This window comes from Cardiocondyla obscurior, linkage group LG02 (assembly GCF_019399895.1).
Source record: "Cardiocondyla obscurior isolate alpha-2009 linkage group LG02, Cobs3.1, whole genome shotgun sequence".
Taxonomy (NCBI): Eukaryota; Metazoa; Arthropoda; class Insecta; order Hymenoptera; family Formicidae; genus Cardiocondyla; species Cardiocondyla obscurior.
Window position 1 is genome coordinate 5,746,634 of NC_091865.1, and position 13,983 is coordinate 5,760,616.

The following is a 13,983-nucleotide window of genomic DNA, read 5'->3' on the forward strand; positions in this document are numbered from 1 at the left end:
CTTGCTGTGAAGGTCGCGTGCTCGACCCTTTTAGCAAGCACTTACCTTAAAAGCCTACTTTTATTTTTTTATCTTGACCCCTGCTGTGAGGGTCGTGTTGTCAACTCTACACCTACTGCATTACATGCACTTTCCTAAATAGCGTTTAGACTTTTATTTTAAATACGTGTGTTTATTTTGTACTATCCTAGGATGAATAATGTGTCCTCCCAGTCAACGTACCCCACAACGCGCTAATAATATTTGTAACATTGTTTTATTAAATTTAACGCGAACCAATTGGTTAAAGACCGGTCTTTGTGTACACAGACTGTACAGGCGTTATTGCGAAACTTGTAATATTTATTGTCTACTTTGCGCAGTTAACGTCGATAAGACTCAAAGGTAATTTTATTCTTGTTACTGGTCATTACCTCTGTCTTAAAACGTTCTGCGTTTTACATAGATGTCAAAACTTCAAATTAATTTTAGAGATTTCTGAACCTTATTTAAATTGCGATTATTGCCGGTTAGTCCATCGCGATTTTTCTTGGTACTTAGATCTCAACGGCGATCAAGTTTTTTTACAGAATAATCTTGTTGAGATATTTATAGAAGGTTTGACTACTATTTAATTTATTTTAATAAATGTGTCCACAACACTTTCTTGTACGGATACCTGCTTGCGTTAATTTCAAAGATTTAACTAGATTGGTTCTTAATTGGTTGGCTCACGCTTGATGTGAAACCAGATATCGATATTTCAAGCAGAAAATTACGCGTCGTTCATTTTGTGAACGGTGTATGCGTAGAACCGGACATCTTATTACCGATTTTGTCCGCGTACTGTTACGTCCCGGCGATTGCGGATGTTTCAAAACAATTTCGAACCGCGGGTCTTAGGCATTTATGGGATCAAGAAAGTTCAGCGTGTTACGGCTTCCGATCAAGGGATTCTTTTACTCGCTCGGACCACGAAATATTTATTTTACAATTTATGAGGCATCTGGCACTGGTAATCTCCGGTATACAATAGTAATTATAGTCGGTTCACTATCTAAATATGGTTGATCTTCCGGATTTTCGTCAAGGTAATCTAGAAAACGATCTATCGTTTCTATACACAAGGGGCAATGTCGGATATTATGTGAATCTGCTATTAAAACACCACAATTGCTACATTCGTATTCTCCACTACGTATTCCGATAAGGATGCGATGAGACGGTACGTAGTCAAATTCTGAAGTCGGGTATCCGGAATTAAGCATGCATCTACGGCAAAAGGGAAGACGCGTAACCTTTTGTTCGAAGTGACGGTATCTGATCTCGCACCTAGCTTGGAGCAACCAATTGATAACTGCTCTGGTTAATCCCAAAGGAGCTGTGCTAACGGGCATTCGAGGACGGGGTCGATTTGGGCACATTTACGTTCTTTACTGAGATTCACTCCTATATGATCGATGAATATTTCTACTGGTTCTCCTAGCAAATATACTGTATCTCCGCTTAATTCAAGATAACGTATAAAATCGCGATGAACTAAGGGGCAAACGCCACAATTCCTGTAAGCTTCCGACAGCTCTAATTTTATTCTACACTCGCGACACTTTAATGTATTAGGAGCGTTCCCGAAATACAGGTAATGATCGACGACGTGTACAAAGTTGGATTTGAAAGAGTCTATTAAGGGTGCACAACCGAGACAATATAGCTCACGAGTTTCGCGATGTCGTCGGTATATTTTATGGACACAGCAAGCGTTTGCTATCCACTCTGATCTAGTAGCAGTTAGATTTAATAACGCGTAGTTTCTTTCGTTGACTCTACAGTAATTAGCCTGACTCGGCGGGCACATTTCCGTTTAAAACGAACATTACAAATGAGGTTGGCAGGTACTTACCCAATCTCGGCATCTCATCTGCGCTGCTTTGGATTGCTTCCTCTGCGTTTCTATGAATTCAGCGTCGCAGTCTTTGACTTCCTTCTGAGGTGGATTTTCGTAGGCTCTCCTGCGTGGGTCGTCCTTCGGGATGTCGTTCAAGGAAGGCCTCTTTATGACGTAGGTAATCGGCTTCAGATGATAGATCGAAGTTCCACAAGAGTGTCGATTTAGCGCGTGATAATACGCGGTAATTTTACGTATTTGATATTTACGGCCGCCGCGTCGTGATTTAGAGTTTGTCATGGGTAGTTTCACAGAATATGAATAAGTTAACTAAAGATTCCAGGCAGAAAGCGTGCAGTGCGGCTGCACCACTTCCAACGCAGGAATACCTGTTAGACTGAATCTCAAAGACGTGCAGTGCGGCTGCACCGAAATCAATCTTCAATCACACAGGTTAATAGATATAGCAAATAGTGAAACTGTTGGATTATGGTAAGGTAAGGTATCACTGAATCTAGCACACGATGTAGAATTAACAATAAGTATATATTCTAAAGTTACGTTACAATAATGTTGGTTATACAAGAATAAAGTTTAAGATATAAGTACGAACTAGAAGAAAATAGTAAAGGACCCGCACGCGGGATGGACTCTCCTTAGAGAGATGTGACTCGACTTAGAACTGGGTACGAAGTGAGCTCTCTAGCTCGGGCATGGACCTCCTTCGGTTTGATCCCCTCCATCGTCGTTGGCTGACGGTGGGGGTGATGCGCGCGCCGCCGCTGGCCGTTGATGGGGCGATGACGCAGGTGAGGATAATGCGCGCGCCGCCGCTGACTGTTGGTGGGGCGATGACGCGTCTGCTCTGCTGGCTGTTGCGTGGGGGTGATGACGTAGGCGATGACGCAGGTCCATGTGGTACGCAATACGATTACGCAATACTATCTTATGCTTAATGCTATTCTTATATAATGTGTTTACGAAGTGGTATATTGACGCACATGCGTCTAAGTAGATTAATTCTTATAGGTCTAAAATAGATTAAAAGTGTCATACAAGTAAAAAGGCGAAAAATTTCTTAGGCGTAGTGTTTCTTATTAACTATGTGCTGTGGGGTCGTAACACCTCCCCCCTTAAAATAAAAGATTGGCCAATGTGCCAATGTTTTTGCTTAAAACTATACTTAATTATTTCCGTCTATATATTGACGCAATGATGCGTATGTATACTTGTGGGGTACCTTTTCTTCAGGGAAATCAGCTTTGGAGGTTGATGGCGGGTGAAGAGCTTCTATCGTTGAATGGGGTTTATCTTCTTTGGGGATATCTGGCTCTTGTTCCCTTGTTGGTTTTCCTCCCAGGTGTAGTAACAGGTGCGTGACTGAACTCCACAAGGCTCCCAATAGATGAAGACTCCATTCGTAGACGGTGTGTAGAGCGTAACCGTGAATAATGGTATCTATGCAGAGTTTTACAAATTTGATGATTAGGAAGATTGCCAGTATTCCTGCACTGGCTGATCCAAATGACATGAATCCTTTCCAGATTCGTCGTCCCGTATTTTCAGCAATATGATCGAGTGTGGCTTCATCCAGTAAGCCAATCATAGATATTGATCCAGGTGCGACTTTATTTCCCATCGCGCCTTGTGCAATGTTGTTAATCATTGCTGGTTTTTCCACTGGAAACATTATGTGTGTCCTGAGTCGGTCTAGGTCGTCGGTAGAGTAGATTCCGCTCGCTGCTAGACCTGCTGGGCTGGTATAATGCCATTTAGGTTGTGATAGTGGTTCGATTATTGGAGGCGGAAGAGTTTCCATTGGTCGTGGTGCTACTCTATACCAAGTGTTTTCGATTTTGTACATGGCAGGTAATAAACCATGGCAATCACGAACTGTTCCTTTTCTCGTGATTATCCGGGATCTTGGTAATAAGAAGAACGATTCGTTGTGTCTCGTAATTGGCAACTCGTTGTAGCAGTCCTCGGTGTGTCTAATTTTACACTCCACTGGAATGCATTTAATCATGTGGATGACTTCTCCACTTGTTACGGCAGTATAACCGGGTCCTTTCATTAGTCTTATCGCCATTTCGTCTGGTGCGATACTGGCTAATGATAAGGCGTTTTGTAGCACTTGGCGCTCCAATGCGCATTTCTGTTCCATAATGTCTCTGTATAGTTTAGACAGTTGGGTCTTTATATGCTTTTCTACATATATAAATTTAGAATTCACATATGCGAAAATGTCTAAATTATCGACTGATATTTTAGATCTTGTCTTGAAGGTTGCTCCTCTTTTAGTCTCCAATATGAATAGCTTCGGGTGTTCTGTTTGCAGTAATGTGTATCCACACACATTGATTTCATGCGTTTTTGTTAGAGCAAACGTTGTATCTTGTGATGTCACTGTGTAGATTATTGGGTTGTCCGGGTTATTTCGTGATGTCAATTTTGCAGCTATTCCTTCATACAGTATGTCGTATCGATCGAAGTGGCAGGTATCAGTGGGTAGAATTGGCCAATACGTTTTTGTCCCTTCAGCGTCCATGCAGTATCCTCTTGAAAGAGTGCATTTTGTTCCAACTGGTAGTATCACTTGTCCTGAAGCTCGTTTTACTGGCGCTTCCGAGGATCTGAGTGTAATCTTGATACTGGCCTGTACCACAACGTTCTCCCAATTTCCATATCCATCAGAGTATTGTGATCCGCTACAGCGTCCATCGACTGACACGGATCCGGCTAACGTTGCGCTTCTGAAGTTGGTTGAGTTTTTGGTGAGTCCATCGAGGATGGCGTTGACAATAGTAATGGAGCCGGTGTCGTGTATTCTCCTGCAAGCTTGTTCGCCTACTTCCTGAATGTATTCGCGGCGTCCATTATGAACGACTGATGTGTGTGAGTGCATTCCACAGTAGGAAATGGTTCGGTCTATCTCTATTCTGCATTGGGTTATTGTTACCCTGTCGTAGTCCGATGTCTGCATCAGTTGTACATAGACTTTTTTTTCTTTTGGTTCCAGGCTTCCGACGTCACAGTCTCCGATATCGAGAAGTGATAGCGTAGTTATGTTCATTCCTTGTCCTCCACAATCATAGCCTATCAGCGCTGTTGCTAACGGCAAGAGTGTTGTGATGACGAGAGTCTTCCTGGCAGAGAGAGTCATGTTGTCGGTCAGTGGTCTTCGGGTGTAGTGCCGGTTCTTGGCTCCGATGACCGGGAATATGTATCCTTTTCAGGTGACTCAGCATTGGGAGGGGCTAACTTAATCTTATCCATGTGGACGGTTCGCGTGACTCGGTTGTTTATCTTAAGACGTACTGTTACGACCCCACAACACATAGTTAATAAGAAACACTACGCCTAAGAAATTTTTCGCCTTTTTACTTGTATGACACTTTTAATCTATTTTAGACCTATAAGAATTAATCTACTTAGACGCATGTGCGTTAATATACCACTTCGTAAACACATTATATAAGAATAGCATTAAGCATAAGATAGTATTGCGTAATCGTATTGCGTACCACATGGACCTGCGTCATCGCCTACGTCATCACCCCCACGCAACAGCCAGCAGAGCAGACGCGTCATCGCCCCACCAACAGTCAGCGGCGGCGCGCGCATCACCCCCACCGTCAGCCAACGACGATGGAGGGGATCAAACCGAAGGAGGTCCATGCCCGAGCTAGAGAGCTCACTTCGTACCCAGTTCTAAGTCGAGTCACATCTCTCTTAAGAGAGTCCATCCCGCGTGCGGGTCCTTTACTATTTTCTTCTAGTTCGTACTTACATACATCTTAAACTTTATTCTTGTATAACCAACATTATTGTAACGTAACTTTAGAATATATACTTATTGTTAATTCTATATCGTGTGCTTAGATTCAGTGATACCTTACCTTACCTTAATCCAACAGTTTCACTATTTGCTATATTTATTAACCTGTGTGATTGAAGATTGATTTCGGTGCAGCCGCACTGCACGTCTTTGAGATTCAGTCTAACAGGTATTCCTGTGTTGGAAGTGGTGCAGCCGCACTGCACGCTTTCTGCCTGGAATCTTTAGTTAACTTATTCATATTCTGTGAAACTACCCATGACAAACTCTAAATCACGACGCGGCGGCCGTAAATATCAAATACGTAAAATCACCGCATATTATCACGCGTTAAAACGACACTCTCGCGGAACTTCAATCTATCATCTGAAGCCAATCACCTACGTCATAAAGAGGCCTTCTTTGAACGACATCCCGAAGGACGACCCACGCAGGAGAGCCTACGATAATCCACCTCAGAAGGAAGTCAAAGACTGCGATGTTGAATTCATAGAAACGCAAAGGAAGCAATCCAAAGCAGCGCAGATGAGATGCCGAGATTGGGTAAGTACCTGCCAACCTCATTTGTAATGTTCGTTTTAAACGGAAATGTGCCCGCCGAGTCAGGCTAATTACTGTAGAGTCAACGAAAGAAACTACGCGTTATTAAATCTAACTGCTACTAGATCAGAGTGGATAGCAAACGCTTGCTGTGTCCATAAAATATACCGACGACATCGCGAAACTCGTGAGCTATATTGTCTCGGTTGTGCACCCTTAATAGACTCTTTCAAATCCAACTTTGTACACGTCGTCGATCATTACCTGTATTTCGGGAACGCTCCTAATACATTAAAGTGTCGCGAGTGTAGAATAAAATTAGAGCTGTCGGAAGCTTACAGGAATTGTGGCGTTTGCCCCTTAGTTCATCGCGATTTTATACGTTATCTTGAATTAAGCGGAGATACAGTATATTTGCTAGGAGAACCAGTAGAAATATTCATCGATCATATAGGGAGTGAATCTCAGTAAAAGAACGTAAATGTGCCCAAATCGACCCCGTCCTCGAATGCCCGTTAGCACAGCTCCTTTGGGATTAACCAGAGCAGTTATCAATTGGTTGCTCCAAGCTAGGTGCGAGATCAGATACCGTCACTTCGAACAAAAGGTTACGCGTCTTCCCTTTTGCCGTAGATGCATGCTTAATTCCGGATACCCGACTTCAGAATTTGACTACGTACCGTCTCATCGCATCCTTATCGGAATACGTAGTGGAGAATACGAATGTAGCAATTGTGGTGTTTTAATAGCAGATTCACATAATATCCGACATTGCCCCTTGTGTATAGAAACGATAGATCGTTTTCTAGATTACCTTGACGAAAATCCGGAAGATCAACCATATTTAGATAGTGAACCGACTATAATTACTATTGTATACCGGAGATTACCAGTGCCAGATGCCTCATAAATTGTAAAATAAATATTTCGTGGTCCGAGCGAGTAAAAGAATCCCTTGATCGGAAGCCGTAACACGCTGAACTTTCTTGATCCCATAAATGCCTAAGACCCGCGGTTCGAAATTGTTTTGAAACATCCGCAATCGCCGGGACGTAACATAAATTTGGTGACAGCGGTGGGATCCGTTAAGTCCACGTGCAAACAAATTCAATATTAATCCGCAATTAAAGTAAATTATATTTCGTTGAATAAATAGAAGCACTGTTCATCAAGTTGTTAACGGAATAAATAAAGGCCTTGTAGCATATCAGGTTGTTATCACAGGAAGCGTCTTATCTTATATCACATCTTATCTTATCAAAGACTAAACAGTCGCCAAAAGAACGTTTCATTTTTAATTACACTAATTGGTTGTTATCACAGGAAGTGCCTTATCTTATCTTATCATTGAAGACCAAGCAGTCGCCAAGCGAACGTTTCATTTTAATTACACTAATTGGCCTTATATTCGTACTACGAAATCAGCCTCACTGATAAAGCAGACCACGCAATTAAAATTCTGACGCAATCGTGACGTCACCTTGTAAGCAAGATAAGATATGCCCAACGAGATGGAGACGCGCAGTAAGACTACTGATAAGCCTCTGAGCGAGTCCGAACTTGATATTGCTCGCAGAAAGATTGCGCAAGAAACCGCCGAACTTGACGCAATACGCACAAGTATTAAAGCACAACAAAAGAAAATGGCCGCGGAAAGCGCGGAACTCCAAAAGCAACGCGTCGCGTTTGAAAAGGAAAGAGCCGCCCAAATCCATGAGTCTTCTATATCTCACTTGGAATTAAATAAATGGAACAACCCTACGCTCCCAAAAGAAACCGAGCATACACGCGAGGAAACTACTCACAATATTGGTAACATACCAAACGCCACGGCTCATATAGAACCTTCATCTACCCCGTTCAGTTTTGACGTACCTTACGACGTTAGTATTCCTAAAGTATCCTTTCGCGAAGCCACGGAAGGCGTACCGTCATTCGATGGTTATAGCATTCCCCTCGCTCAATTCACGCGTGCTTGCCGAAGAGCAAGAAGCATCGTACCAGCCGCGTCAGAAAGAAACTTGACTAAACTCTTAATTAATAAATTAAGAGGACGCGCGTACTACGCCGTAGAAGACGAACCTTGCGATACCGTTACCCAGTTGATAGACCTATTAAATGGTGCATTCGGACCCTCGAGGACTATTGATCAATACCGCGGAGATCTAAGTACAGTATACCTAAAACCGCACGAACACATTCTCGATTACATCAGTCGCGTTAAGGACCTGCGTTCCAACATCCTCGACGCGGAACGTCGAAGGCACGGACAACTCGACCATCGCATAACAGCCGAAGTGGAAACATTAACCGCGCGTTCTTTTTGCGATGGCTTGCCACTTGAGTACAGGCTCCAATTACGACCGGATGCATATTATAATCCGTCAGAAGCATTTGCTTCAGTGAAAGCTATCGCGAAACGACAAGAATTAGACAAACAACGCTTCGATTCACGAGGGCGAAATGATAACGAAAGAAATAATCAGTCGCAGCGCATTCATCCTATCGGACGGCCGATAGCCTTTTCGACCCCAAAAACTTACATGACTAACCGACCGACGTCGCAATGGAATCGTCCGAGATACGAGAGAAATCAGCCGGAGCGCGATAACTACACATCGCGACCCCGCGATAACTATTCACCTCGACCCCGCGATAACTACACTACTCGACCGCAAGATAACCCACCGACGCGACAGAGTACGCCTACAGCAACTGAAAAAACATGTAGATATTGTAAAAATCACGGCCATACGATCGAAGAATGCCGGAAACGACAATATAATAATAATTTACAGAGACAACATTCGGGAAACGAGAATCGTCCGACGGGACGCCCGGACGCACCCCGGTCGGACAACCGACAAAATACGCGTCCGATAAATTCCATAACGTCACAACCGTCGACCAGCAAAACGGAAACACCCGACGAACCCGTATCGCAATCCTAAATCCAAAAGAGTTCACACACGCGCCAACAACAAAGATAAATTCAGATAACCTCCTTAGGGAAGTTAATCTCATGATTGATACTGGCGCAGCACCTAATCTAATCAAGCAACACGGGATTAAACCGGACGCCGAGATAATAAATGGAGACCCCTTGTTCCTTAGCGGCATCACAAGCGGGCAAGTAAAAACCCTCGGTTATTTAAAAATAGAATTGTTCGGTCACCCGGTTATTTTCCATATCGTTCCCGATGATTTCCCCATAATACAAGAAGGCATCTTAGGATCGGACTTTCTTAGGGACGCATCAAATATAAATTTCGTGGAGAAATACGTAGAATGGAAAGGAAACAGACTACCATTTACTACTCCAGAATCGATAACTATTCCAGCCCGAACACAAACAACTCTCTACGTAAAAGTTATAAATAAACTCAGAGTCGGCTACATCCCGCGCCTTAGGGTAGGCGGTGATGTCATCCTCGGCGACGCCGTGGTCACTAACCGAGACGGGAAGGCATATTGCCGCGCGATAAACCCAGGGAACGGGATCAGAGATAATAGTCCCCTCGATAAACTTAGAAGAAATCGAAACCGTCTCCAAGCGCGCGATAAGCGTATCAGCGAGAGATACCGCACAAGTAAACTCCGTCTCTATATCGAAAGAGGACCGAGTAGATAAGGTAAAGAAATTACTCAGACTCGATCATCTAAACCAAGAAGAGGCCGAACATGCGATAAGCCTCATCCATAAACATCATGATCTATTCCATCTCCCCGGTGAAACCTTAGGGCACACCACCGTGGCAAGTCACAAAATCACTACCACCGATAACCAACCCATTAATACAAAGCAATACCGCTTTCCTCCAATCCACAAAAATGAGATTGATAAACAAGTCAAAGATCTATTAGAAAACAAAGTAATAGAGGAATCGAAATCCCCATATAACAGTCCGTTATGGATTGTACCCAAGAAACCTGATTCGAAGGGAAATAAACGTTGGAGGCTCGTAATAGATTTTCGCGCACTCAATGAAAAAACACTAGGAGACGCATACCCGTTACCAAATATAACGGAAATTTTGGACCAACTCGGGAGTTCAAAATACTTCAGCGTTTTTGACCTCGCGTCAGGATTTCACCAAATACCAATGTCCGAGGAAGACGCTCAGAAAACCGCGTTTTCTACGCCCTTTGGGCACTATGAATTCAAGCGAATGCCGTTTGGCTTAAAGAACGCACCGGCCACCTTTCAAAGAGTGATGGATAGAATTCTGAGCGGCCTCCAAGGAACGTTATTGTTCGTTTACTTAGATGACATAGTAATCTACGCGAGCTCTTTGAAAGAGCATGCAGTAAAATTCAATAAGCTAGCCGAGCGCCTAAGAATAGCGAACTTGAAGCTCCAACCAGACAAATGCGAATTCCTTCGCAAGGAGGTTGGCTACCTTGGTCATATAATAAGTGAAGATGGGGTAAAACCAGACCCAAAGAAAATAATTGCCGTCAAGAACTTTCCAAGACCAAAGGATCCCAAAAATATCAAGCAATTTTTGGGTCTCGCCGGTTACTACCGACGATTTATACCGGGTTTTTCCAAGGAAGCCAAGCCTTTAACTCAATTACTTAAAAAGGAAACCGCATTTGCATGGTCAGAAGAGCAAGAGAAAGCGTTTTGTAAATTACGCGATTTACTATGTTCAGAACCCCTTTTGCAACATCCCGATTTTACTAAGCCATTTGTGTTGACAACAGACGCCTCGGGATACGCAATAGGAGGAATTTTAAGTCAGGGCGAAATAGGGAAAGATAGACCAATTGCATATGCGTCGAGACTACTGAATGAAGCCGAATGTAACTATTCCACGATAGAAAAAGAACTTTTGGCAATTGTTTATTGTACAAATTACTTCAGACCTTACCTGTACGGTAATAAATTTACTCTTGTGACCGATCATAAACCACTTGTATGGTTAAATTCAGTTAAAGACCCGACATCACGCCTTATTCGGTGGCGGTTAAAACTCGCCGAATATGATTATAAAATCGAATACAAAGCAGGCAAAATTAATGTGAACGCCGACGCGCTATCTCGGAACCCGATAACCCAAGCCGCGCGTGTATATCCGCTAGAGATAAGCTCTGATGAAGAAATATTTGAAGCCACACGAGGCAGTAGAGCAACAGATAAGAACCAGCGAGTTATAAGCGATAACGATAATGTGCAGGCCACTAGCGATAAACCCGAAACGAGCGATACCGAAACCGAATATTCAGCTAATGAGAGCCCCGATAGCGAACAATCTGACACTGAGACCTCGGACGAGGAGATATTTGATAACGTTAACAAGCCGTACGTGTTTCCAAATAATTATATGACGATAATAAGCTCGACGAAAGATAACCTATTAGGCCGAAAAGATAACCTAGTTATTTTTATCACGGATAAGAGCCAACCGTACGATGCAGGCTCCGAATTATTAAATAAAGCCGCAGTTATGCCAGTTATCAAAGACCCAACGATAGGACGCGCTCGACCCTTGCCATATAAGAAAGATAAATTTATTATAGCACTTACCTTAACCAAAAGTATATCAGCCGTATCTGAAAGAGACCTCATTAAAGAATCAATAGCATCTTTGTTCGACGTCGTTAAAGAACTTGGTCTTCTTAGCTTTTCAATCAGTAAGGGCAAAGTAGGAAACATACCGTGGCTTACCATCCACAGACTTTTAGATGATACATTTAGAGGAACGGAAGTTAGAATCACTGTCTGCTCCAACGAAATTAGTATTCCACCTGAAAATCAAAGAATGAATATTATTAATGAAAATCATGCATCACCAATAGGCGGACATAAAGGTATAACAAAAACTTACCGTAGAATTCGCGAACATTATCTGTGGCCACGAATGAAAATGGAGATAGAAAAGTTTATAAAGAATTGTAAAAACTGCCAACGTAAAAAGTTAATTAGAGTTAAGCCTAAACAACCGATGGTATTAACCGATACCCCTGATACTGCGTTTGATAAAATTTCTATGGACATTATGGGACCGTTGCCTACCTCTCGCACAGGACATTCATACATTTTAACTATCCAAGATCTTTTGACAAAATATTCATTAGCTATACCCTTAAAGAAAGCCGGCGCGTTAGACGTTGCCGACGCATTCGTTGAAAAGTTTATCTGTATTTATGGTGCTCCTAAAGCGCTATTGACAGACCAAGGGTCACATTTCTTAAACAGTCTCATGCGAGCGATAGCCAAACGATTTCGGATAACTACTTTTAAGACGACCGCTTATCGACCTCAGGCGAATGGGTCAATAGAACGGTCACACCACGTTCTCTGGGAATACTTAAAACAAATTGTAGATAACAAATCCGATTGGGACTGTTATCTTAGCTTAGCAAGCTTATCTTACAACACGAGCGTTCATGAGGGAACGGGTTACACGCCTCATGAATTAGTATTTGGCAAAGCCGCCCGCGTACCGACAAGCAATCCATTCCCAGAAGACGTTCCGAACGAAAGCTATACCGACTATCTCATTAAGTTACACGATAAGATTCATGATGTACAGACGAGCGCCCAATCTAATCTTATAAATGCGAAACATAAATCAAAGGCAAGATACGACGCAAGACAGAATTTAAATTGTATAAAGAAAGATGATATGGTGTATCTCTTAAAAGAACCGACACATAAACTTGGGGACCAGTATGTAGGACCTTATCAAGTAATTGAGATACTCCCTCGAAATAACGTACGTCTTAAGATAAACAACCGAGTCACGCGAACCGTCCACATGGATAAGATTAAGTTAGCCCCTCCCAATGCTGAGTCACCTGAAAAGGATACATATTCCCGGTCATCGGAGCCAAGAACCGGCACTACACCCGAAGACCACTGACCGACAACATGACTCTCTCTGCCAGGAAGACTCTCGTCATCACAACACTCTTGCCGTTAGCAACAGCGCTAATAGGCTATGATTGTGGAGGACAAGGAATGAATATAACCACACTATCACTTCTCGATATTGGAGACTGTGACGTCGGAAGCCTGGAACCAAAGAAGAAAAGGTCTATGTACAACTGATGCAGACATCGGACTACGACAGGGTAACCATAACCCAATGCAGAATAGAAATAGACCGAACCATTTCCTACTGTGGAATGCACTCACACATCAGTCGTTCATAATGGACGCCGCGAATACATTCAGGAAGTAGGCGAACAAGCTTGCAGAAGAATACACGACACCGGCTCCATTACTATTGTCAACGCCATCCTCGATGGACTTACCAAAAACTCAACCAACTTCAGAAGCGCAACGTTAGCCGGATCCGTGTCAGTCGATGGACGCTGTAGCGGATCACAATACTCTGATGGATATGGAAATTGGGAGAACGTTGTGGTACAGGCCAGTATCAAGATTACACTCAGATCCTCGGAAGCGCCAGTAAAACGAGCTTCAGGACAAGTGATACTACCAGTTGGAACAAAATGCACTCTTTCAAGAGGATACTGCATGGACGCTGAAGGGACAGAAACGTATTGGCCAATTCTACCCACTGATACCTGCCACTTCGATCGATACGACATACTGTATGAAGGAATAGCTGCAAAATTGACATCACGAAATAACCCAGACAACCCAATAATCTACACAGTGACATCACAAGATACAACGTTTGCTCTGACCAAAACGCACGAAATCAATGTGTGTGGATACACATTACTGCAAACGGAACACCCGAAGCTATTCATATTGGAGACTAAA

At 43.0% G+C, this 13,983-nt stretch overlaps 1 protein-coding gene across 1 annotated transcript; it reads right to left on the bottom strand.

Moving 5' to 3' along the window:
* Nucleotides 1-2,194: 2,194 nt before the first annotated feature.
* LOC139112819 (uncharacterized) lies at nucleotides 2,195-5,176 on the bottom strand. Its single transcript, XM_070673849.1, has 2 exons — nucleotides 3,094-5,176; nucleotides 2,195-2,303 (listed from the first exon to the last, which is right to left on the bottom strand). Exons 1-2 carry the CDS (start codon nucleotides 5,025-5,027, stop codon nucleotides 2,195-2,197), a joined length of 2,043 nt encoding a protein of 680 aa, XP_070529950.1. The 5' UTR covers nucleotides 5,028-5,176.
* Nucleotides 5,177-13,983: the final 8,807 nt, after the last annotated feature.